At 42.8% G+C, this 26794-nt stretch overlaps 2 protein-coding genes across 4 annotated transcripts; one reads left to right on the plus strand and one right to left on the minus strand.

Moving 5' to 3' along the window:
- Nucleotides 1-394: 394 nt before the first annotated feature.
- LOC147198954 (multiple inositol polyphosphate phosphatase 1-like) lies at nt 395-7103 on the minus strand. The gene is made up of 6 exons (XM_086121633.1): nt 6956-7103; nt 4182-4956; nt 3093-3287; nt 2810-2907; nt 1276-1406; nt 395-987 (listed from the first exon to the last, which is right to left on the minus strand). Exons 2-6 carry the CDS (start codon nt 4750-4752, stop codon nt 582-584), a joined length of 1401 nt encoding a protein of 466 aa, XP_085977759.1. The 5' UTR covers nt 4753-4956; nt 6956-7103; the 3' UTR covers nt 395-581.
- sgms1a (sphingomyelin synthase 1a) lies at nt 6109-26718 on the plus strand. 3 transcript variants are annotated; one of them, XM_086121636.1, is made up of 8 exons: nt 6109-6331; nt 8040-8179; nt 15117-15273; nt 20294-21088; nt 22000-22117; nt 22255-22408; nt 23246-23412; nt 23531-26718. In XM_086121636.1, exons 4-8 carry the CDS (start codon nt 20487-20489, stop codon nt 23705-23707), a joined length of 1218 nt encoding a protein of 405 aa, XP_085977762.1. In that variant the 5' UTR covers nt 6109-6331; nt 8040-8179; nt 15117-15273; nt 20294-20486; the 3' UTR covers nt 23708-26718. The 3 variants fall into 3 exon arrangements, with proteins under 3 accessions (XP_085977762.1, XP_085977763.1, XP_085977761.1); XM_086121637.1 differs by having other exon boundaries at nt 8040-8149; XM_086121635.1 differs by lacking the exon at nt 8040-8179.
- Nucleotides 26719-26794: the final 76 nt, after the last annotated feature.

Here is a 26794-nt window from a genome sequence, read left to right on the forward strand (position 1 = left end):
GCGAGAGGTAATAAAATGTGCACATTTGTGATGTAAACAATGTGATTCTGTTAGGGAGGGGCCTGCCAGGCAGCCTCCTCAGCCAGGGTGCTCTGCACCTCACAACTGAGACTCGTCAGCTCATCACCCACCTGTTGCCTATCTGCTCGTTTGGACTGGTACAAATCGACTCACAGACCATTCCTCAGTGCAAGTTCGTGCCGTCACCACGCCGGTGGACTCTGTTGCCATCTCCTGCAGCTTCTTGTTCCTTGTGTGGACATTTCCTTGTGGACTCCTCGTGCTTCCCCCTGAGTGACTTTGCGAAGACTCTTCAATAAACTACGCCAAGTGTTGGCTTCAACGATACCTGCCTGTTGTCGTGCTATTGGGGTCACATCCAAACCCTAACAGATTGCTATTACCGTTTATTCCAATTAATTGATTGTATGTTATTTTAAAATTACCCTGACCCAGTTGTATCAAAAAAGTGTTTTGTTTGTGTTACACACTTTTGATGTTAAAATTTTACATTCTTTTCTTGTATCTGTATTCTCTTTTATTTCCACACGTGTTGCAATCTTGTATAGTGGCCGTTAATTCTACAAGGCCTCTTTAATTAAAACTTGATCAAGTCTACTGAACAGTTCACACTCCGCCTCAAAGTCACACCCTTGGATCAGTTCCTTGTAGTGTTTTTTGACGTCTTCATACAGCGGCATGGGTGCCTGCTGACTCTCAGTCAAACCTGGGAAGCTCACTGGTTTCTCATTAATCAGTGGCTGCAACCTCAAGTTTCCTTCTCCGCAGTCATACAGCGCGAGTAGCAGGTTCGCCGCATACGGTAGCACGAGGCTGGGGCGGAAAGAGCGTTGGTGTTGCGATGCGTAGTTTGACGATGTCAGGGGTTCGTCATCCTTGAAGAAGCCCATGAGGGTGTACAGCGGAAGGAGGGTCTCTCCGTGGCCTACTTGGATCGTCACTGCTTCGGTCACCTGCTGGCCGGACCTAAATTGTAATGGAAGAAGATCCATTTATGAATAGAGTCAAAAATATGATGTGATTTGTGGAAAACAGTTTTGACCCAATCCCCTGCTTACTTGTGGTTTTTTTTTCTGACACTTAAATTTTTTTTATGGCAATTATTCGGTCACATTAATTATTCACAGCTATTCGCATTCGGACTCAGTTTCTATACCCCACCAACAGTGGGGTAGTGGGAGTTCGGTTCACTGTAAAAGAGCCTTGACTCTTGTAAGTCAAGGCACCGTCTGCATTGAGTGACATTGTACTCACGTGTTTTCATTGGCCGCTTTGTCCAGACGACTGAAGACATCATGGAAAAGAATACAGCTGGACTTTCCGTTAATATCGTGACCGTAGCCTCTCTTCCAGAATTGCCTCAGGTCATTCGCATACTCCACTATCTGTTGACCCAAAAAAATATCTGAGGCCAGGTGGTATTCACGCTACTCTCATTACGGGCTACCTGAGCTAAAGGTCGGATCGGACATAAAACGTCTTTTGTGATGTGAATAACGGCGGCGTGTTTGTCAAGGACTAACCACGGTGACGAAGCTGATGATGAAACGCACTGTGGCTTGAGCGGGCTCATGACTTAACTGTTTACAGTCAAATGGCCAATAGGTCGTGAAACAGGAAGTTCAAACTTACAGGGCCTCATTTTTCCCCTCACAGCTGAAGAATGAAAACTACTTTGTCTTAGCATCATTTTTATGTCGACAAATCTTAACATGTTTTAGCAGTGAAAATACAGTATATCCACATACAGGTATAGCCCATCAGAGCGAGGCCTGTTAGCCCCCAGTGAGCTTGCAAGCAAACACGCTATGGGGGTCGTTTTTTCTGGTGGACGGGACAGACTCCGAGCTGTTCAGCCATTTGTGGCATTTTGGGGAGATTATTTTTCTGGTTGTAGGTGTCGCTAGCTAGCTACTTGCAGACTGCAGTGGTAGAAATGGGTCTAGGAATAACAGCAAAGTAACTTGTAATTGCGCAAGTAATGCAAATGAAGAGGCTCAAGTGAGGCAGGGGGAGGTCCTGTCAGATGCCCAAGTGTGTCACTGGACTGCATTTTAGCCATGCCCCCCTCCAAAATCAGGAAAACTGACATGGTGAAAAGGGGTAGCGCCATAGCTCCACAACTGAGTGCTATATAGTTAGCATTTTTTTCCCAGCAATTATGTCGACCGTGTATAATACATTTAGAAACCTATGTCCTAATTACCTTGACAGGGTATTAAAAAGAACAAGAAAATGTTGAAAGATGACTTACGAATGGTTAACTGAATGTTAAAAACCTACTCCAGTAATCACTTGTACAGTTAATGTTTTATTCTGATGACTGTTTGGCCATGGACTGGATTATTTATTTACATTAGTTCCTAAAGAAAAAATGGTTCAACCTTGTATTATAAGGACCCCTCCCTCAAACCTCCAAAAGTTCACCCAGTCAACACTTTCTTGCATCAAATTGCACACATTTTGAGCACATCGGTAAGTGTTGAAGACGAATAGTGACATAACATACAAAACGTTTTGCTAGTTATCGGTTTCCCTGAAGACTTACCAAAGATACACGTACTAATTGCAAATATAAGATAAGATAACCTTTATTAGTACCACACTGGGGAAATTTGCAGTCTACAGCAGCAAGATAGGAGGGGGGGGGGGGATAAAGTGTTTCATTGCACAAAATATGTAAACTGATTTTAAGATATCCTTTATTTGTCCCACACTGGGGAAATTTACAATTACAAAAATTTTGAATTACTTTGTGATATAAAACCCACCGAGTGTGGCCCCGTACCTTAGCGTCAACCTCATCCAAGCTCTGACACCAGGGAGAGTTGACAGTCTTGATGGCCAACTCGTAGGCGCACAAGTTCATTGCAGCGTCAGCCATGTCTGCGGAGAAATGAGACAAGCGCGCAGAAAACATTTGGAGAAATGCCAGGATTGGTTTGTAAAAATTCTGAGGCAGCGGCTGCTCAGTCAACACATTTTATGACATCATAGTGATCACTGTTTTGAATACAAACATGAGAATCTGAGAACTCGGATCATCTTGTCAATAAAATCAAACCACTGACCAGCTGTGATGTTCTTGTAGGGGACTCGGAGTTGGTTGGCAATCTTCTCCTGGACTGACCTCATCTCCGGTCCCTCTTTGAATTTGTCAACTTGTGACAGGGCTGAGGGGTTCCCGATAACATCCTCCACAAACTTGGTGCAGTGGACAAAATACTTCATGAGTGCGTCGTTCACCTCGTAGTCAAATGTCTGATCTAGGTTGGCGACAGGGAGGTACACAGTCATGTTTAAAAAAAAAAAATCATAAAAGCTGAAAAGTCATGACAGTACTTTTTTCTTTGGTTTTTACATTTCAACATTTACAACACCTTATTTATGGTTTTGTTAAAAGAGTTGATTTCCATTATGTCCTATGGGGGAAAACCGAGGTTATAAATATTAATAATTCTGTCTTTTATGATCTTGTTTCTGTGTATCTTTATTCTGTATTTTTGGTGCTTGTAGTTATACGTCCCTGAATATACGACAACTCGAATGTGTATATACATCGGAAATGCTTATGTAGGTGTAGCATCACAAACCGATGATAATGCAGTAGTTAAGTCATAATTACAGTCAATATTTGGATGGAAAACACTTCTAGGGCATACATTTGTAATAAATGAAAATCCTAATGTGTACATTTCCACCCTTTTAAATAAAAAAAAAAGTGTTTATTTTGCATTGTCTAAAATGAAATAGAACTTACAACGGTGTGCCCGTGGTTACAACGTTAAGAGAAAAGCCAGCACTGATCCTCTTAATCCCTGATATGCTCGCGTTGTTTGCAGATATTAATTGTGCTCATCGATTGGGAGCTGCACACACCTCTCACCACACTGTTTCAATTGTGAGTGCACCAACGAATTTGTAGATGAGGGGACTCGTAATCTCTTCTACTACAGTCTTACTTTTTTTTTTTTACCGGTAAAAAAAAAATTGTAATCAGCATAAATATCTAACTCAACAGATGTTTTTTTTAATCACTCCGAATATATTATTTACTTTATTGTGCTTTATGTGCACCTTTTTTTTTTTTTTTTTTTTTTTTACAGCGGCGGCTGTTGCTTAAGTGCTTTCGAAATGGAGCTGCGTCGAGAGGTGACTACCTTGAATACCCCACTGCTCTGTCAGTCCCGCCATGAAGGACAAAGTGCTGTTGAGGCACCTGTGCTTAGAGCTGCTTATAAACTTCACAAGTCCTCCTCGAAGATTCTCCTCAGAAAGCAGCGTGGGGAACAGCTTGGACAGCCTGACCGCCAGATGTTTGTGATCATCCACGCCTTTCCGGGCTAACCGACCGTCCATGTCATCAGTATACCACATCTTCCACTGGGTCTGGATCTCGCATACCCAGTTCTCTTTGTCAGGCGTGGCACTTTTTACCACTTTGTACATGTCTTGCATATGCTTGAAGACCGCTCTCGTCGGGTATCTCGTGCCGTGTCTTATGATGGCAGTCAGATGAATGGGACGGCATTGTGGAAATGGAGGCTGCAGGATGGATGTGTTGACGGCCAGGATGTCCTCTAAAAGATGAGGGTTTACGTCTTCATACCGACCTTTGGTACCAAAGTATTTGGCAATCCTTGGAATACTGGCTTTGTTACGAAAACAGCTGGAGCAACAAAGTGTGCCTACCAAGTAAACAAGGAGGATCATCCGAATGTTGATCTGCATGATTCAGCCTAGTCCAAAAACCGTGCCGTCCTGTTCGAGAGTTGTTGTTTTTTAAAAAGCCGAAAAAATTAGCTGCTCTGTGGAGTTTCACAATAACCTGAACTTTGGATAGCTGATAGGTCACGCCCAGTGACTGAGGCCTTATCTGCGGTGCAAGTACTCTGTCAGGTGACGTGCTTTGGTAGTCAATTCAACATGTTTAATCTGGAAAGGAAAACATAATATTTTAAGTTGTGGTACAAGATATTTAAAATGTGATCACCAAGATCAGCTGACTGGACAAGAATGCCGTTCGACTTGCAGTAAATATCATACCAGTGGCCTACTTTCCCCTCCACATCCTGCGGGTAACCAATGTAAAGTTGATGTGGATGGCATATCGCAACATCTCTTTTGGAGCATGTGCGTGCAGTTGAGAATGCGAAACATAACTTTTTGGTCGATGTTCTAGACTGGACTGACCTGACTGGTTCCAATTCCCCTGTGTAGCAAGAAGCGCATGGTAGATGATGGTCCAGCATGCAGCAAACTGTTTGTTTGTTTTCCTGTTTGTGATATTGCATTTTATTTGGGGAAATCCTGCGTTGTCCTTTTCCCCCACTCTGTAAAATTATCTGTTTTTCTAATGATACATCTTTATATGGGATACAATTACATGAAACAGATGCGATTGAATAGCCCAAATTTGTATTAAATAGTTTTTGATCACACAGAAGATAAATTAGGTTCTAATTTCAAGTTGTCGTTAAAATATGTGAGTGTTTGTTGAATACGGATTTCATTGAATTAGAGATCTTGACAAATCCATAATTTTTGCTCGATAACGTACATTTTTTTTTAAATTTCTTCAAGCTAAAACATTTTTTGGGAGTCTAATTATTAGTAAAACAAATGACTTAACATAGTGGGGAAAATAATCACACATAATTTACCTCAAGAAAGTGCAATAAATCCAGATTTACATTTTTAATTCTACAATGGGAAGTTAAATTAGAATTTGAAGTTGTCATTGAAATGTATGCTTTTTAAAAAGTAGTTTTAATATGGAATCATTATATTAAAGTTCTCCACAAATAAATAATTTCTGCTAGATAACGTACATTTTTTTTTGTCTTTTTTTTTTTTTTTTTTTAGTTTAAATGTAAGCTACATTTCTGGCCAACAGATGGCTGCAAGAACCCTCGAAGCTGATCCAACTCCAGCTCTGCTGTTCACTTACATCTCACTCGATACGACATGAGAGTACTCCACCGCATTATGCTTCGTGGCGCTGCCATTTAAAAAAATTAAAAAACACAAAATTCTATTATTGTTATTATTGTTGAAGTCAGTCTTGTTAAGAACCCTTGAAATACCAGGGAATACGATGTTTTTCCTCTCGGGGCGTGTTTTGGGTTACTACAATCTCCGAGAGCACGCGAATGCGGCATGCGTGACGTCACGCAAGGACTCCCTACTTCTCTGTACTGTTGTTAAACGCCTGGTCAGGAGTACGCCAGTCGGATTTAACGGAGTGACGTGTGGCGCAACACGATCACTGCCTCGGCACTTGGAAGAGAACTAGTTCAAAGACTCCACGGTAAGATAACCACACGATTTTTAAATGTTGAATTACAACGTTTTCAAGCGTCGAAAGCAGTTGCGGTGAAATCGTGTCACCCATGTGTGAAACTCGTCGTTGGGCCAATGTTGAATGTGGCTCCGGTGTCACTGTTTCCCGACGCAGACTCTTGGAAAATCTGCGCCGCTGTCGCTCATGTGTCATCCACACGTTCGCCTCGCGGGATGCTCCAAATGCGGCGAACTTGGGTTGCTATCTGGCCTCGTGAAGGAACCTAACATTTTTGTTGTCGCGTCGCACCGTGTACTTACGACGACGCCGATTTTGAGTGACCGTTGTGCCGTATTTCGTGTTGTCGTTCAATAGTGGAGACCTCGCTGGTTAGTGTTTGAGATGGTAGTTTAGCACTTTGGCTAATGTAGTCTGGTGTGGGGTCGAGCCAGCTAACGGTTCCGAGCCGAACGTCTCGTGTGTTTTTAGCTAATCCAGCGAGCTAGCTAAAACAGCCAAGCTTTTACTCGTCTATTTTAGGTTTTCCAGCCTCTAAGCCCTTAAGTACCACAAAACACCATCGCAGTCGGCCCTCACCCTTTGTGCACACGCGGGCTGTGTGTCTTTTTTAGCATGTTTAAATTAACCTACCGTGTGGACAAATGTCTATGTCACAGGTGTGTCGGCTAGCGTTTCACGGCGGGGGCAGCGAATCGCCCCGACGGAGGTTCGGTTCTTGGTAAAATATTAACTTCAAGTAGTAATGGTAGCAAGTCCGCGTTACACTGTGACTGAGGGTTGTTACTTTTTCGGCTAAAACTAGTACAGAACCGCTGGGCGGGACCAAGTGGAACGTTTCCTCCCCATTGACTTGTATTGATGTTTCATCGCTTTGAAAATAAATGGTTAAACGTGATTCCGAACAATGGACTGACAATGTGCAGATTGCGTGTATAAAATCAGTATGCATCTGTTCAAATAAAATTGAAATTCAAAGTAATTCAGGTTCAACTGTTTATGACACTTTGAAGTTGGCAATTAGTGAGACTGTATAATACTCGCAAGTAAAAGCTCTGTTGCCTGTACTGTGTTCAGCAGGAAAAATAGAACATATTAATGTACTGAATACAAACCTATTTTTCTCAGTCGATGAAAGCAGGTAAATGTATAAACACATTTTTATACATGAAATACTGTAATGGAGAAAGTCATCGTATCACCCATATTACCAGGGCATCACTAGTAGTGCCCTCTCAACCTAAATATAGATCTCATAAACATACAGAAACTTTAATTTTCAGATTAATAGCCACGTAAGAGGATGGATACGGACTAAATTCAAAAGAAGAAAACGCTATCAGCCATGCTGAAATTGAGATCACAAATAAACAGGAACATTCTGTTAAAAACACTTAACAATGCACTCCAAGCATTTATATAAACACACATAAAGAAACCCCATCTCAATGAGAGTATCGGTAGATGGACGTGGATGCAGTTCAATTATAAAAACGTTCAGTCAGTCATTGGCATCAGCCACCGTCGCGGGTACTGATAACTTAATAAAGCTGGTATTATCACCTGCCTTGACTCATGTGAACTCAGGTGACATCCCAGTACTAATCCGCTGGGGTTAATGTGACATTGAGACACGGTTTGCAGCTGCAAGGTGTGTCATAAAAGTTCCGGGACTAGTGTCACAAACGATATTTCAATGATGGATTTTCCCCTTCAGTGTGTGCAAGACGATCAACCAGCACGTCTACAAAGAGATCCCCCAGCTGCTTACTTCATTCAGTGTGTGAGAAGACAACTGAGAATTGTGGCAGCCCTGCACTCAATGCTGTGAGCATCTCACAGTTCCTGGCTGAGAAGGTTGCGCTCTCGAGCTGTTCTTATTCAACCCTTAATGTGTTTCTATCGCAGAATTACACTAAATCTTGGCCACTTAGTTCGGTTGAGCGGAACTCTTAATGCCTTATTTTATCAAGTTATTTGGACAATTCAATGCTCCCAATTGTGTGAAAACAGTTTGAGCATTTCTCCTCTCTTATTGTCCGACACGAGCATGTGATCTCACAAATGCGCAACTGGAAGAATGGTCAAAATAAATCTCTTGAGCACACTCTTAAACCTTTTGGAAATCCTTGCCAGAATTTGAGCTGTGAAAAGGTTGGATTGATAACATTAAATGGATTAAAACTGGGGTGTCACATATTTTCTCAGGCGCAGCGTTAATGCCCCATAGTCAGTGTGAAGTTCGGAGGCAAAATGTAGCAGTCGAGTCAAAGGGGTTTATTGTTGCCAGGATGTGTCACTGCCAAAGCAACGACTATCTGACTGTCCACAAGCGGGGAAGACTCACAGTTTCTTCCTCTCACTGGTGGAAACAATGACTTTTCTGTCGGGATGTATGTGTGGTGTCCTGTGTTGGTCGTCTTGAGTACACGGCACACTATGCAGTCAATTTTCCCTCACATTAAAAAAAAAATGGTATAACCCTCTCATGCACCCTGTAACCCGATAACATAAGATGTCCAGTGTAGTAACCGCTGTCCCTCAAAGGGTTAAGATGTTAAAAATCGGTGGGTGTGCATTATGGGTTGAGCAACTGAAGTCTTTTTTAAAATATTTTTTTTAAGTCAACTACAGTGAAACTCCTCTACAACAAAATCATGTTTGCAGCAAGAAACTTTTCACAACAGGGGACTTCACTGTAGCAAATTTGATCTCAGACGTAAACACGAACACACACACACAAAACGTATACGTGTACTTTTTATTTTTATTCCAATAGTGCATAAGTATGAGCATACACTTATTTGACACTTCATATAGCCAGTGTAGAAAGAAAAACAGGGAAAGAAATTGTGAAATTTACGATCAGCATTTACTTTTACTTTCATAAATTGCTTGCATAATGTCTTTTGTTTTGCTTCCTCTGTCTTTCATTTTTATTACCTTTATCCTGTCTTCAAGCATTAAAGCTTTTCTTAACTCCTTGGTATGCAAAGGTCCGTTTTGTCACCAATTTAGCAATGCAACGTTCGTGCTGCAAATACTTCCTGTACTACTAGGCATGTGTAAACCAGTGTGGTGGTGACTGTTGTCATTTCCGAACGAATCAGTAGAGGTCGCTGTGGCATGCTGAGGTTGGATTAGACTTTTGCGGAAAGCTTGTTTTCGTTGTAGTGAATCTCGTTGCGAGGCAAGAGCAGAGAAAAAGATTTCATATAATGGAACACGGGGACTTTTCGTTCTAGGGGGAGCAGAAAAGTGGGAATGGCTTTCATGCATGGATCCCCCCCTCCCCCCAACTAGGGGGTGTTTTTGCCCATGTAGGTTTCATTGTAGAGGAGTTTCACTGTATAATGTGATAACAGTGATTAATGTAGAACAGTGACGTCGCCGCAGTCTTCGGGCAGTAGGCGAGGAACACCCTGAACTGGTTGCCAGCCAATTACAGGGCATCATTGGAGATAAGCGATTGATAAGTTGGGCCCACATCCGAAAGTCGAAATTGTGTCACTCCAAGTGTGTTTGTGAAGTTTTTGTTACTGTAATCGTGGCTTGCGTTTATTATCTTGAATTTGAATGCATGCAAATCCGTCCTGTTTTCCTTCATAAATTGGATCATCTCTCAGAAGAGAAAAAAAGTCTTCTAATCATATTGCAATGAAAGTTCATGTGATGCGGAGAGTAAAATAGTAAATGAAATATTGCTATTGACTCGAATTTCTGAACAAAATTCAAATTGTGAGTGTGGTTGACTTCTGATTTGTTTGTTTTCATCGAAAATAGTGTTTTGTTTGTCTTTCTGCTCTTTTCCTGACCGTGGGGCTTTTGACTTTGTGTGCTACTTGCTAATCCAATTTGCCAATAATTCAGGTTACTTTTTTTTTTTTATATGCTCGTCGATCATGAGGATTACAGTGTTGGCTATTTCAAGTGTTTTGACAGTGGCGTAAAACTCGACCATGAATAGCCCTTGCTTATCTCAGTGGGGGCGTCCTTTTCCTTTTTGCGGGTTATTGTTTATCTTCTGACTGACAGCTTTAGAAACACAAAACAGCAGCCAAGTTAACAACACCACAACTCGTGTGCAAATGCAGGTAAAAAAAAACAAGTTGTCAGGAATAATAGGAGGCCTCCGCGTACGTGGCTCATTGAGCCATTCCGCAATATTTTTTTTCAAGTCGCATATTTGAATACGCAATGGAAAAAAAAGTGCAAAAACATCCCCGCCTTGACTCTGAAATACATTTTGCACTTCCGTCTTTTATACTCCGGCACGTTGTTGCCGCAAAACACCCAACTGCGGCCTGTGCCAAATGCTGTTAACAAGTTAGTGTTTTGCCATTCTTTGGTTACACTAACTTGTACTACTTGGAGCTTGCCATCAGAGATCATTTAAATAATTTTGTTTCTATCATAGTTCCCCTTTGCCCCCAACCAAAGAACCACAAAACAAACTCGCTTTCGTTTTTGTTGTGCTGTAATTAGAAACACATGAAGTTTTACTCCCACTCACATGATGTCCCAATTTTCTGTGGCCTACAACGGCATTTTGGAATTCTGGGTTAGCGCTGCTGGCTTGAGCCTACTTTTCTGTACTTGAGGAAAAACACAAGGAAACAATGGAAAGAGGCCAGCGTTTTTGCCGAGGACTAACAAATTGACGGCGGCAAGGCAGCCGAATGGATTTCATGATTGGAATTGTAAGCAACACCGCTTTCCTGAGCTGAGGGGTCCTCCTGTTGCGACTTGCAGTCTTTTGTTTTACGATCGTAGTCTTTATTCCCACATCTGCCACCTCTGCACTCCTCTGTCTCAAAGTTTGTTTGATTTCTGCTCAAATATTGTCAGGCTGCAATTTGCTTAAACCCCAAAAAGCTCTGACTGCTCCAATTTCTCGCATTGTCCTCCATCCAAAAATTGAACACAATCCAAAATGTGAGTAGATGAAAATCATATTGGTGTTCCACATGCTGTACAGATCTGTTACTTGTTGGCCCAAGAACAACTTGATGCTAGTTGTTTTATACCTTTTACACACACACACACACACACTTCATTGGCACTTTATAAAATCAGGGTCGGACCATTTGTCGGCCATCCATAAAATGTGATCCGGTTTCATTTTCTGAGTTACCTTAAAGTATCCTAGTTTTCCGTTAAGTGCTGTTGGCTTATCAGGCTGAGTCTCAACTACAAATCTGGTTTCTCCACGGGACCTAAACTTGTACATGTATGGTCATTTCATCAAGGACCTTGGTCCTCTGAAGCCATTGTTGTGGCGGCTGACTTGACTTTGAATTGAGGCTGGCTCGGCCTATTTTTTTGTGCGAAACCTGGAGCACGACATTGCGCACCCCTGTTTAACATAACGCACCAATTGATGATCAATAAAACAACTGAATGCATAGTCGACTCAACCCAAACTTTGTGAAAGTGTTCCATAGGCCTTCGAAGCTCAGCAGTGATAATTGTTCGACATGGACTGTTACTGCCGTCACGCAGAGCTCAGCGTGGAAAAGCGTGAGGCGCGATGGTGATTCGATTTCAACATAAAACATGAGAAGGTCGGCCTTTTCCGATGTTCATTACATGAAAATCTATCAGCATTTTCATTCCTATGTTCCTGTTAATAATTCAATAGTGTAAAGTGTTGATAAGTATAATTGCCTACTTTTAAGCAGCCGCACAGACATCCCCGTGTAAACACAAAGATGGGCTAAATGCACTCTAATGGCTTCCTGTTGAAAACAAGCCCCGCAGTGTGGTATGTGCTGGACATGCAATCCAACAGAGACAATCTGCAATTTGTGCTGTCCCCCGCCCCCACCCCCCCAAGGCCATACGGGCCTGACATCCTAATCAAGGGCGTATAAAACCACAGGAGGCTTTCTCATTAGCAGACAGCAACTAGCACTGGTTACTCTCCGCACCCGAAAGGCATCCGCAGGAGTCGCTGACGCTTTATGGCCTTTTCATTCAAGTGGTTGCTGTCCCAGTACGGTTGCTAAGCTCTGGAGAATGACGTGTATTTGCTTTTTCTCAGGGATGATTGCACAAATGTTCAACGGCAGCAATTTTAGCCTCCCGTTTATAGCTGGTCGTCATTGTAAATAGTGATAGGATATGCGTCGAATCCCAGTGTACGGCGGGGTTCCGGGTCCGCTTGTGACTTTTACACCTCCCACACGCTTCGAACACGTTCAAACTTATTTACGAACACGCACTTTTTAAAGTATTCCATGAGCACCTGTTCTCACTCTCTTGCTGTCAAGAAGTGGGTGACTTTGAGCAAACAAACAGACTTGCTAACGCAGTTGTCCAAATAAGTTGTCCAGCGTGCTCGCTTCAAGCTGTTTATTTGTCACACACGGTTGAAAGTTTATTCAAAATATTTAAAACTGACGCTGAACAAAAGATGATTACACCCTGCATATTCAAACACCCAAATGACAGCAGTATTAGAATGAACGTGCGCTCAACCTTGTTTTTGCAGCATTCAAAAAAAGAAAAAGAATAAGCACTTCCAAACCCCTTTAAAATCCTCTGTATCAAATGGACAGAAAATCAATGGTGTTGAATGACCCATTGTAGGATCCCGCACTGCTCTTCCGAATGATGTCCCATTAGTGCTCTTTACATTGAATTTTTAGAGCAAGTGTCACCGTTTGAAAAGTCACAATCATTTTGACACGTTGACTTGAAGCCCTGGGCGTTTTGGCCCATATGAGTTTATTGGTGGACATTTTTTTTTTTCCTTGAAACGTGTCAGCCAATCGGAGAAAGGGTTCCTCAAGAAGCAGATGACATGAAATGGTCCGAGAGATATGCCGAGTAAAAATAATGAAGCTGTACTGCTTTAGCTCATTTTTAGCTATTTTTTTGACTTGATGTTTTACAGGCGATACCACACACACACCAAAAAATATTTTTAGACACAAAATACAGACTTTCTCCTGAATCCATTGTTCGATTTTCAAAATTCTTGATGCGCCGTACTCATCGTGCAATGGCCATTCATTTTGACGGCAGTTCGGAACTTTTTTTCCCATTGCTTTTCAAACGACTGCTACTATACACACGGAGCAGTAACACATACAAGAAAAGCGTACGGCACAAGGCATACATTCTCTATTTTCTCTGGCAATATCGGTTCTCGCGGCACCTTAGTTGGGCTACCTTCTGACTCTTTCATCTTTGAACAAAATGATACCACAGTGAATGCATGCAATTAAAATTCTGGCTTGCCTTTGTACTGTAAAATAGCCATTAAACAGACAAGAGTGCAGGGCTTCACTACAAGGGAAACATTGAAGGTGGTTTTAGGTTGCTGCTTTTATTAACAAATGATGTTGCCATGTCCAAAAACGTGCATGGCAGGGTGATTGAACTCTCTAAAATTGTCCCTAGCTGTGAATGTGAGCGTGGATGGTTGTTTGTCTCTGTGTGCCCTGCGATTGGCTGGCAACCGATTCAGGGTGTCCCCCGCCTACTGCCCGAAGACAGCTGGGATAGGCTCCAGCACCCCCCGCGACCCTAGTGAGGATCAAGCGGTTCGGAAAATGGATGGATGGATGGATGTTGCCATGTTGGACTGAACTTCTCATAAGTCACGCCCCGAGACATTGATCTGGTCATCATGAGGAAAGGACATTGCAACATATGCTGCTGTTGTTTAGAATTCCTACAACGGGATACACGACTCTTCACCCCAAGCGCTTTAAGATTTCGGAGGACTTTAATCGAGTGGCAATGATCGCTTGTTTTCTTTATTGGGTTGGAGCAGTCTTTTGCCCGCAAGGATCAATAAGAAGGACCTCGTGTGGATAAATATAGCATCCTGGAGAGCACCTTGTCCTCCTTTTTTTTTTTTTTTTTTTTAAGAGCAGGGTTGGGGGGCAATGATGTCAGCAAAATCCCATTAGCTACTAAATCTCTGCCCATTTTTTGTGTCACACTTTTTCTTTTTTTAATGCCATGCTTCAAATGCAAGCGATTTTGTCTAATTTTACAATCAACCTGATGCCATTACTCGAAATAAGATAAGTTCAGAAGAGGTTTATTCGGCAAACGGAAACAATTTGTTGATCTTGTCGCTTTCTGTTAAATTCTTGGAGACTTTGATTATGAGTGTATAAAGTGGAAGTTGACAACAACTTTTCATCATGTTTCTTGCTAATAACGCAAACTGAAAACTGTGAAGGGAAGTTTAAAAGGGGAATGCTAAACTATTGAGTTTCTCGGTTCCTTAACAGCTCAACATTGAAATCTCTGACAGTTAAGACACACACACGGATACTTTTTACCAAGTGCGGCTGCGTTTGTGAGATATTTGAACCAGTCGAGTATTTGTGTGCCAAGTGTAAAGGGATACAGGTGAGAGTATGAAGTCAACCTTTATCCCACAAAGTAAATAGCCTGTAACAGGATGCCATTGTTTGGGGTGGGGGGGAAGGTCCCAATCAAAAATCCACACCCTCTGGAATAACAAAACACTCCCTTTGAAAATGGGCTCAGGACCAAATATATATATATTGCTATTTTTTTTCCAGCAAGTTACAGTGTTTGCCATAAATGCTTTTCAAAACTTTTCGATACGCATTCAGAGATTTTTAGGTCAGGAAAAGTAATTTCGGTGACATACTTAACTCTCCTCTTGAAGCACCATATCCTAACGTTTGGACACCGTTAAGCTGTCAAAGCCAATTTGTTCAAATCTGGTGTGTTTTTTTTTCTTGACTAACTCCCATATCATAAACTACAATTTTTATAGTTATTTTTATTTTTTTGAGGACAGGAAGAAAACCAAAACGGACGACAACGTGCGAAGGGAGACGGGAAGCAACAGTCGAGCTCCAGGGTGGGAGCGCGAGCGGCGACAGGCATCGGCGGCTGGCTCCTGATCACACGAGCTCGGAGGAGGGGGCAGAAGGAAAAGGGTGGAGAAAAAAAAGGCAAGAAAAACACTGACAAACGTGTGACACAGTTGTCAAGTTCTGTGAGGCCAATCAATCCCCTTGAGCTGTCGAGGGCAGAAAGGGTGAAGGCCGCCGTTTTCAAAACACGGGTCACGTCGAACGCTTGCCCGTACGCGGATGTTTTGTTCACTTCTCAGAACAATTCTCCCATAGGAAATAATGGAAGTTATCTAAACTGGATTCCGATGAAGTTGGGCGGTTGTGTTACACCGCGATCAAAACAGAATACAATGATTTGCAAATCACGTCCCAACCGAGCAAAGCACGGAAGATGCTCAATGTGGATTTCGACTGCCGTATTTCAGTTCCATGACACACAAGGCAATCTCGAGTCTCCTCTCCCATGCCAAGAGCTTTTCAAAGCGCCCCCCCCCTCACCCCCTTCCCCAAATGACTCATTTGCTTCCACTCCGGGCTTCATAAAGACGAGCCGCGGATGGCGTGTTTATGTTTGTGTCAGCCTGACGTATTGTCCTCCTGGGTGGGATCTTTTTCTGGTCGCGTCACGTGCACTGCCCTGTGATTCCCCTGCCATCCTTTCTCTCTCTCTCTCTCTCTCTCTCTCTCTCTCTCTCTCTCTCTCTCTCTCTCTCTCTCTCTCTCTCTCTCTCTCTCTCCTTGGCCCCGCTGATTTTTCATAGTGGAAAAATGTAACACACGCGGGGCAAGTGCTGTTTTTTGGGGGGGGGGCGGGGGTCGCAGATGTTTAGCAAATACCTGCACCAGAGTTGCTATTTGCTACATCCTTGCCAGTGTTTTGTGGAGAAAAAAAAAACTGATTCCGTGTTTAATCTGAGCAGTGCAGACATCCATCCATTTTCTGACCAGCTTTATCCTCAAAAGGGTCGCCGGGTGTGCTGGCGCCCCTCCCAGCTGTCTTTGGGCAGTAGACGGGAGACACCCTGAACCGGTTGCCAACCACTTGCAGGGCACACAGAGATGAACAACCATCCATGCTCACGCTCACAGCGAGGGACAATTTGGAGTGTTCAATCAGCCTGCCATGCATGTTTTTGGAATGTGGGAGGAAACCGGAGTACCCGGAGAAAACCCACGCAGACACGGGGAGAACACGCAAACTCCACACAGGGAGGCCGGAGCTGGAATTGAACCCGGTACCTCTGCACTGTGTGGTCGACGCGCTAACCACTGGAGTACCGGGCCGCCCCCAGTGCAGACATGTCGATTAATAAATTAGTCAATATTCTGAAATGTTATAAAACCCTTTGGTTCGAGAAAAGGGATCTTCAAGTAAAAAAAAAACTAACAAAAAAACATGCCAATGCCAGATGGAAGCAAAAGTAGAGTTATGAAAACAAATTCATCCAGGATAAAATAAAACATGATGAAAACGTCTGATTAAATGTAGAATTAGCAAATCAAGAGCAGGTAAACCTTGTCAAGCTATGTATAAGTTTTCCTTTTATCATCTCCAGTCGCTGATAACAATGTGCTGCTCCGTGAATGCTCTTACAACTCAAAGTTCACCTTGTTGCAACTGTTGCAACTTTAAAACACCGATTGTCACCGGTTCAGCGCTTTGTGGACAGAAGTAGTAGTATTAATCATAAAAATGCAAAAAAAAAGACATAAAATTTCCCCCAGTCACTTTTCATTTCAGGTGACTGAATTTTGTTCATGCCTGGTGAGTTGTTTGCCTTGAGTAAATCCATCACTGCATGAATAATACGAATGGAACTTCCTGGTTAGTAAAGGCACACAAGAGTCATATTTACAAATCATCTCAAGGAAAATTATTTATTCATGTGGTGGGCGACCTGACCTTCAATGTTCAAGCGACCGTTTAAAGTTTGTTTTGTGCTGAACATTTCCCGGTCTTTGGTTGTTCTTTGCAATCAAAGGATATTTTGATTTGGTGTCTCGGTTCCTACTGTCAAGATTTTTATCAGAATCGGAGTGTCGCTGACATTATTTTAGCTATCGATGCAGTGACAACACTTTAAAAACAAATGTTTTGAGACCAAGTACAAGTAGTACGTCTGAGAACTCACGATACATAGTACCGCTTCTCCATAATGCACCGACATCTTAAACCATTTAGCTCGATTATATTTTTAATCGCTATTTTTGAGTTTTACTCGCATCCAAAATTCAACACACAACTTCATGATGATCTCACACAGTTCACTTCAATGTAGCCCGTCACACAAGATATTTCAGTTGCGTGGTTTCTCAGTCCGCGAACACAAGAGAGCAAGTGATTGTATTCGCAAGAGACAAAGGAAAAACTAAAAGACAAAAATGGATGTCTCATCTGGTGCCAAGGGTTAGGAAACTCCGGTTCCTCGAGAGCCATATCCTGCCGGTTTTAGATCCCTCCCTTCTCCCAACACACCCGATTCAATTGTTCATGATCGTTTCAGGCCTCCACAGAGCTCGCTGACGAGCTGGTCATTTGAATCAGGTGTGTTGGGGTAGGGAGGGATCTAAAACGGGCAGGATCTGGTGGATGGATATAAACAAGTACCGGTAGATATATGGATGCCATTATACTTCTGCGTTTTCGACTATAAAATGGAGAGAGTCAAATGATATATCACAGCACGAAGCCGAGCGGGCAGCGGGACTCGTTACTTGCCGGATTGTTTAAGTACCTTGGCGCGGCTGACGTAGTTCCTTCCCCGGAAGGTGAATGTCAGACTGGTTCAGTGGCATTTGTGCTTTTTGATTTTTTTTTTAAAACCAGTACTAGTACTGTCCAGGCATCCCTCGCGTTAGTGTTTTGTTTTTGAGTCTACCTATTGATAGATCCCATGCTTTAGGTTAAGGTACTTGTTGGGCTTTTAGGAAGCTTGCGACATGGCACAGTCCTGGAATTCAGTACCCTGAAGCCGATCGTGAGGTGACTCTACTAATGGTCAACCCCCCCCCCTCTTTTTTTTTGAGGGGGGGGGGACAGTCCAAATCATCATCAAACATTTGTGTTCTACGTGTTCAGGTTCTGCAACTAATGAAAACGACTGCACTATCACAGTTATGCTTGATGTGACTGCACAAACATGTTCCAGATTTCTGGACCATACTACCCCCCCCCCCCCCCCCCCGCCCCCCGCCCCCCTTTTGGGATTATTGTGCATTTCCTGTGGCCAGTACAGTGGAGGTGAGTTTATTTCCTCAGCTCGCGAGCTGTAAGCCGATTCACAGACCAAAGGTCCTTGGCACACCGCTGAGTCATTGACAGCTAATCTCAGATTGGTTTTAGTGCTCTTTGTCTCATGCTCTTTATCGCCGCCAAGTAATGTTCTCACACCGCTGCTACACAGCTGGCTTGTCACATGGCCAGACCGTTTGTGTGCTGTTCATATGTTTGTTTTTAGACCTTGCCTCCCTTCGATTGTTTCAACACACGTCCGAGTCAGACTCTTATTAGTTGTTTTCTATATCTCGGTTAGAGTAAGTGTAATGACAGGTGGCTCCTTCCACCTGTCGTTTGTTCAACTCCGCAGCCACAGAGGTTGTGTCGGGCCGCACCGCGCCCCCGCCATGAGGCGCTGATCCCGCTGTAGCCACTGTCCTCTCCGAGCTGAGCTCAAGCAGCCTTTCTAGGGGTGGGGCTGCCTCGCCGTCGACCTTCTCTTTGATTTATGGGTTCCTCCCTCTTCCCCCTCCCCCACCTCATTTCCCTCCTGTCTGACCAACCTCCAACTCAACCTCTCGCTCCCTCCCCGGCATCTAGCAGAACCACCCTGTGTCCATCACGGAAATCACTCTTTGTAAACAAATGCTCAGTATCGTGAAAAAGCAAAAACGATGCATGTCGAGGTTACATTCTTTGCGGTACGCTCCGTTGCCCATGGTATTTTATTATCAGATGTACAATGGGGGAAAAAAGTCATTTAAAATGTTTTTTTTCTGGCAGTTTGGAAATACTCAAGTGACGTGTTCTTGCCTGCCGTTGCATGTTTAATTAATTAATTTATTTATTTTTTGTGGACAATGGACTTTATTTTTTGCACACAATAATCTCTGGAAATAGACAGCAAAAGGCATAATGTAATTCATATGAGTCATGTCTCACTTGTGTGATGCCACGTTTTTCTACATATAAGTAAGTGATGGTGCGCTCCCTGGACAGGACAAACAATGGAGAAACTTGATGCATAAGAATAATTTCCATGAACCTTTTGTTTAACATACTAGGATTCACCAAAAGTCTCTTGAAGCAATGCTCTGAATTGAAGAAGAAGTTTAGGTTGGCTCGATGGATGTGTTTATTAATAATAATTACCACAACTTGGGTTTGGTAACAAGGGATGTCACACATGGAGTACACTTATATTGCATTGCCGATTTACTTGATTAATCAATGGGATAATGCATATTGCATTGTAAATCCATTGCTGAGTAAAAAAAAAAGAAAAAGCAGACCATGTGGAATTACTTCCATGATGCTGTTTACTCGAAGTGTTTGTCTGACTTTAGCGACATAATTTCCCCTAAATTGTGCCCCTCCACTGTACGTATTTTCCTGTTCCCATCATAACATCTCTGGCCTGAAGTTAACCTCTCATCAGCTGACAATTCTTCACTTTAATACAATATGTCCATTGCTGTGGATATTTGTTTGTTTTCGTCATGGTTACACTTGGTCGCGTGGTTATGCATGAAAAAAAAAAAACGCCCCAAAGTTTTGTAATGCATGTCAAAAAAGGGTCAAATAGCAGAACTTGGCATTACAGGGTTCAGTGAGTAATACACGATGTGTTGGAGACTTAGAAATGTGCTCTTTTCGCAACGATTGTCGATTTGTGATCCGGAGTTATTTAAAAGGCCACCTTTTTGTGAATGACGTGACCGATTTAAAAGTGGTCGCGTGCCAGTGATCAAAGGAATAGATTAAAAAGGATATGCAAGCACTGCTTTTATTTAAAAAAAAAAAAAAACTACTTTGAGGCATGAATGCTTTCGCTACTGTTAGGATCCAAGTGCTTTGTGTGCTGTGTGATGTAGTGATAGCATGTATTTGCTTCGACAGGTGTGCGGCGACCAAAAACAACCTGGACTTCTACCTGGGGTCCCTGCGGGTGCCCCCCCTCACCACCACCTCCGATTCGATGCTCCATAAACACCATGCACCGGAGCTGGTGTGGATTTAACCCTGCCCTTTAAAAGCGCCGAACCACCCGCGTCCTTTCACCTGCCACCCGAGGACACGCCCGCCGGCCGAGATGACGAGGGTAGCGGCGTGGTCCGCCAAGGACGTCGCGGACTGGCTGAGCAAAGAGGGCATGACGGAGTATATCGACGCCCTCCGCCAGACGGACGGCGCCGCCTTGCTGCAGCTCACGCAGGCCGACTTTCACCGACCGCCGCTCCTGCTGGTGTCGTCGGACGGCGGGCAGCAGCTGCTAGAGCGTCTGGAGACACTGCGGATCGAGACCCACATCGAGGCGCACAAGAACGGCCACGCGAACGGCCACGCCGGCGGCCTGCCCAACGGGACGGTTAAACCCCAACGGAACGGGACGTTGCGGATGGCTGAGATGGTGCGCATTCCCATCCCTCCGATGGAGGCCTCGCGCACCTCCTTACCGCCCGAGTGGGGCAAGACAGGCGTGGCGTTCGTCTACGCGGTGGTGTGCTTCGTCACCACCACCGTCGTGATCTCGGTGGTCCACGAAAGGGTGCCGTCAAAAGAGCACACCCCGCCGCTGCCCGACAAATTTTTTGACCTGTTCAACAGAGTTGAATGGGCCTTCTCCATCTGCGAGATTAATGGCATGCTGCTGGTGGCGCTGTGGCTCTTACAGTGGGCTGTCCTAAAGCACAGGTACGAGTTTTATGAGGGGATAGCGACGCAGCCATTCCGAGTCCCAGAAAAAAGTGTGATCCACAGAGCAACCCTCTTATACCCAAATTAATCACCCATCATCTACTTAAGACAAACACCTCCTTCAAACAGGCGCCTCCCAAAATGGCCAGTAATAGAATATCTGTTCAGTTGAATTCCATTGCTAACCAAAACAGCAGCACCAAAGCAAGTAAGCACAAGTTACTATTTTTGAAATTTAAATGGATTGTCAATTGCTTAGCTTAACCTCTAGCTCAGAAGCTAAGTCACACTGTGTTTGTCTACAGAACTGGTGTGAGGCAGTTGCAATCTTAATCCTTGACCTAATTTGTGATATGATTGCCCCTGCGTTTGATTACCGTATTAAATTTTTTTCCAAGTAAACATTTTGGTAGGTTTGGCCAAGTAACACTTGTTGTGTATGGCAGCGGTTCTCTCGTCACAGAATTTCAGAAAATCACTGAATTGAATGTTCAAATTTAGCGTCATTTTAAAATTTTTTATCCAGTATAGTGCATTTGTTATATCCAATTTGGTTAGATTTAAATTGAATGTATTTGCATAGAATTTTTCAAATCTCCCGAAGGGCAGTTACCGCCACACCCATGACTCGAGGTTCATTTTTTTTCTTTCCTGAAGCACCGTATTAATGTTCAAAGTAACCATAATGCTACTGTGGATAATAATATTCACTAAACCATTCCTAATAAAACCTCTGCCTTGTTTTTGCTAAACACGAAGCCACGTACTGCAATATTGATCCTCATGGTGTTACTTGGATAGCTAATAATGTTTATACGTAGTACTTTCTTTAAGATGCTTGAGAATCATATACATTATTTATTTATTTATTTATTTATAATGAACTAACTTTGTTGTTCTTTTTCCAGGTCAATCATAGGCAGGCGCTTCTTTTTCATTGTGGGTACACTGTATTTGTATCGGTGTATTACCATGTACATCACCACTCTGCCTGTCCCCGGGATGCACTTCAAATGCTCTCCGAAGGTACTATACACACTGCATCGTTAATTTGACTCCAAGGGGATTAATAAAACCTGTCAGGCTGTCTGCAACATCATGCGTAAACATCTGTTGTTATGATTAATTGTGTTTGTGTGTACATGCACCTGTGCTGCTTTCAGCTTCTGGGCGACTGGGAAGCACAGATGAGGAGAGTGATGAAGATGATTGCCGGCGGCGGCCTCTCCATCACGGGCTCCCACACCATGTGCGGAGATTACCTGTACAGCGGCCACACGGTCATGCTAACGCTGACATACCTCTTCATCAAGGAGTGTAAGTCAAGACGCTCAAGCGAAAAAATGTCACGTTATGAAATGCGTGACCGAAAGTTCACAAACGAACACTTCTCTAAAGTGCGTCATGAAATGGAGTCACACAGGAAACTGACTGCACATATTTGACTAACCACTAGCAAAGCCACAGGTTGCAGGTTTCATATTAAAACTGCACGGTTTGCGTGACACTGTTTTGTGTTCTTCAAGCAAGCTAGGCCCTTTTGGACTTGGAATGGTACAGTCAGCGGGCATTTTGAGAGTAACAAGGTCGACTTGTGCAAATTTTTATCTTCCTGGCCGGTTTGCCTGGTTGATGCAATAGTGACCTCTCGTGGAGAAATTAACTGGATTTTTTTTTAAAGGAGATATACACAGCTGCCTTGACTTGCAAAAAAAAAGAAGCTATTAATTCAGTTTACTTGCGCCGCAAATCACGTGTCTCCATTTGAAATGAAGTGAAATACCATTCCAAAAACCACCACGATTTTTCAAATGCTTGGTTTTTAATTAGTAAAAGCGCAGCAACAGCAGCAACTTGCTCTCCATCTTCGCCCACCCTCGCTGATTATGTCGTAAGTGGGGAAACTTTGTTTGCGTGCAGTTACTTTGTAAATTAGCGGGTTGTTTTTTCTTACGAGGGGCGGAAGTGCCAAACGGCTCATTCAGACACATTTTTCGGAACTAGGGAGCTAATAAAAGGTTTAATTTCACACTACTCCAGAGACCCAACTATTTCTATGCAAGCCAATACATATATGTTTAATTTGGATTTTATTTTATTTTTTTAAAAAATATTTCCCCTTAAAGTGTTATGACCAATATGTTTGTCGTGTAGATTCCCCCAGAAGGTTCTGGTGGTACCACTGGTTCTGCTGGACCTTGAGCGCCGTGGGAGTCTTCTGCATCCTTCTGGCGCATGACCACTACACTGTGGATGTGGTGGTGGCCTACTTTATTACGACACGCCTCTTTTGGTGGTACCACACGATGGCCAACCAGCAGGTTAGTATGCACACCCGTGCCCCTTGTGAGGCTAACTGTGTTGTGACATTTACATACCATTCCATCTCTACCTGTACGCTAACTCCCAACATGTCCATACGTGTTTTGTGGTCGCCAGTCGCTGAAAGAGACATCGCAGAGTAACCTTTTCTCGCGGGTGTGGTGGTACCAGCTCTTCCTGTACTTGGAGGAGAACGTCAGCGGCATCGTTCCCCGCTCCTACCAGCTGCCGCCGTGGGTGCGAACTGTGCAGTGGAACCGCGGCGTCATGTACAGCCGGCTTGATGTCCAGTGACGCTCACCGCGACGTCACGGCAGGCAGGACTGTGAATTCCAAAAGTGCTGTTTTAAAAAAAATTTTTTTTTTTAGGCGGAACGTACCGTTTCGATGTAGCGCACTCCTTCCCCTCCTCCCTCCGAAAGCAGGTGATGCCTCTGTTATCTCTCCTGTCCCCTCTTTTTTTTTTTGTATTTTTGTTCTCTGCAGGTAGCATCTAATATTTCTTTTTATTTGTTTTGGTATATCATCCTTTGTGTCACTTAGCAGTTTCAAACATTTAAAAAAATATATCCTCAGTAATATTAATGTATCTAACGAGTAGTTTTTCCCCACTTGCACTTAGCGCAAAATCAACTAAATGTTTTTGTGCTTTTTATTTTATTTTTTTACTCTCCCAGGTGTAGTTGTCTCATAAAAAACGTCCTTTTTTAAAAAAATCCCCAATACACTTATTTTGTTTTAGATTAATACATTTGGTGATATTTTTTGTTGGACAGCGACAACATTTTAAGTTAAAAATGTCACTTGCGTTTTTTTAAAAAATCAAAGTACCGTAATTCACGTTTTTGTAATGTAAACTTACTCAAATGAGTCAAAGGTGCAAATAACTATTTTTTCTAACCATGTTTATTTTTCAAGAGAAAAAAAAAACTCCGCCAAAAGATGTTTTTTTTTTTAAAGACTTACCTTTTTCAAGAAATTATAAGGATCTATAAAGAAATATCACAGTGCCTTTTCTTGCTTGATTGTGAAGCAACTTCAAGTACCATATGTCTTGCATCCCTTGAGCTACAGTGGAGTCACAAGGGGTCTGGTTTTGTGTCCATGAATGTAAAGACCCCTCTCCCCCCCCAAAAAAAAGCATTACTGCAAGGATTGGTCTTCCTAAATGAGTGTGACACATGTCCCATCTGTGTATTTCTTGATGCTTTGTAATGACCTTTTACGCTTGGATAACAGGAAATATGACTGTTATATATATATTTTTAAGAATGTCTGTATCATTTCATTAAGTTTTGAAGCAACACCAGTGCTAAAGCGGGGTACACGCTTACCGCTTTTGAACATCTGGGTGAGAGACCCTCACGTGGTAAGAAAGAGTGCTTTTACAGCTCTTGTCACCCATCGTCCACTAGTTACGCTGCGATTCAAAATTTGCATCGGCATCCAAATACTCATTTTCGAACAGAAGTGTGATTCAGATGGCTATTGCGAAACCGTACCAATAAAGTATGGTGGACCTATGGATGTGAAAGTGAAGCGTAGTGAGTCTCTGAGTAAACTCAAGGAATGATTCAGTGTATCCACACTCTTAGACCTTGCCGGTTTCCTTTCTTGCTATTACCGTAGCTACAGCAGCAAGTGTACAGTCGCGTCATGCTGCTTGGGTTTCAGTGTGGGGCGGGGCAGCACAGGACACTTTTTGTGCTGCCTCAAAATAATATTTTCCGATAAGAACATAGACTGGCCAATTGTATTTCCTTAGCGATTGTCCAGTTTGGTCTTTTGGTTACATCGCTCAGTGTCTGACGGGCATGACGAATAACCAGTCCAATTTTAAAATGTCACCAGTAGCACGTCTACTCGTACATTATGCCTCATGAATAACACGTACTGTAGTTGACATCCAAGTGAGGCCAAAGAGCGTAGGGGTAAAGGACCTCAAGTTGGATATCCGAAATATTGGATAAATGTCCAAAGGTTGTAGTAGTAGGCCGAAGCGGCACTAGTCGTGAACAATTTCATGAGTAAGACATTTATTATCCTCAACATGTTGTATTGTCTTAATAGGACGGACAAAGAGTGTACTAGTGTGTGTGGACCTGAACATGTTCCAATGGCTTTCAATCGGTTAATGTTTACCAGAGTCAGCCCCTCGACAGTTGATCAGAGATGGGGGAAAAAAAAATCACTTGCAACACCCCAGACAGGATAATCTTTCAGAGACTGTTGTTGATTTAGGTGACCATGCTGTAATTCGGCCTAAAAATTTGGTCTGCGTGTACCCCTTCTTAAGCATTACTTCATGCTGAGAGAATGTTCACTGAAGGTTCTAGTCAAGTGTTCAAGTTAGTTGAAGGCGTGAAACGGTAACTGAAAGCATGACTGAAATGGTTCTGAATGTGCTTCATCCACCGTACGGGGCTGGGGAATCTACCTCTCTTAGAAAACACCTTCCCCCAAATTTTTGTTACTCACCAAAAAAAAAGGGGGCGGGGGGATCTTGGGCTTTTATGTTCATCATGAAATTTTATCCAACAGACAAGATATCCCAGAATTTTGTGAGTAGAGTATTATTATTTTTTTAATTGTATTTTTTTTAATCAATTAAAGGTTCCCCATTCTTGTTCTTTGCATTTCAATTTGGAGACGGTGTATATTTACTCCGCCGGTCTTCCAAATATACTGAGAAAACAATCCGGCGTGAGAGGTCTCCAAAGGGGCAACAAGATGGTGGTGTGAAGTGATTGTGGCGTCATTTTCCTTGAATGTGAACAGTGTCCTGCTTTAATGATCCCTAGACAGTCACAGGCTGAAAACCTAACAAAATAATTTTCAGTTCAAAACCCTTGTTTTGGGTTACAGCTAAACTACCCCTTTTTTTTCTTCTTCTGTCGAGTATGTCAAAGGGAGAAGGCTAGGGACTATTTTTTTTTTTTTGTGACTTTGCACACCGTTCAAAAAGCTTCGCAGCGTTCATACAGACGTTGTCCAATCATCTCTTTGTTTTCCACAAGAGCACAACATGTTCCTCATGTGCACCCATGTCGTGATTAGGTTGAACTAATTGTCCAAATTGGACTGTAATAATGGCTGTTGAAAGGCAGAGAAGACATTTGTGTCTTTGGTTTGCCAATCAAGCCGTTGTTGTTTTTTCTTTTTGTTTTTAATTATCCTGTATGTATGTATGTATGTATATTCATCTGTTCAAGCAGTTTATCCCATTTTGTGCATATACCACCAGTTTGTAAGATATGATAAAGGAATCTACATGGGACGCCCTTGAATAAAAAGGTTTTACTATACTGTATAGTGTTGGATTCCAAGCGGTGTCATTCTGGTTTTAGAGCTAATAGAATGACGTCAAGGCAGTTCCACAAC

The sequence above is a fragment of the Hippocampus guttulatus genome, chromosome 10, assembly GCF_054856545.1.
Source record: "Hippocampus guttulatus isolate MCC_2025c chromosome 10, RoL_Hgut_1.0, whole genome shotgun sequence".
Taxonomy (NCBI): domain Eukaryota; kingdom Metazoa; phylum Chordata; class Actinopteri; order Syngnathiformes; family Syngnathidae; genus Hippocampus; species Hippocampus guttulatus.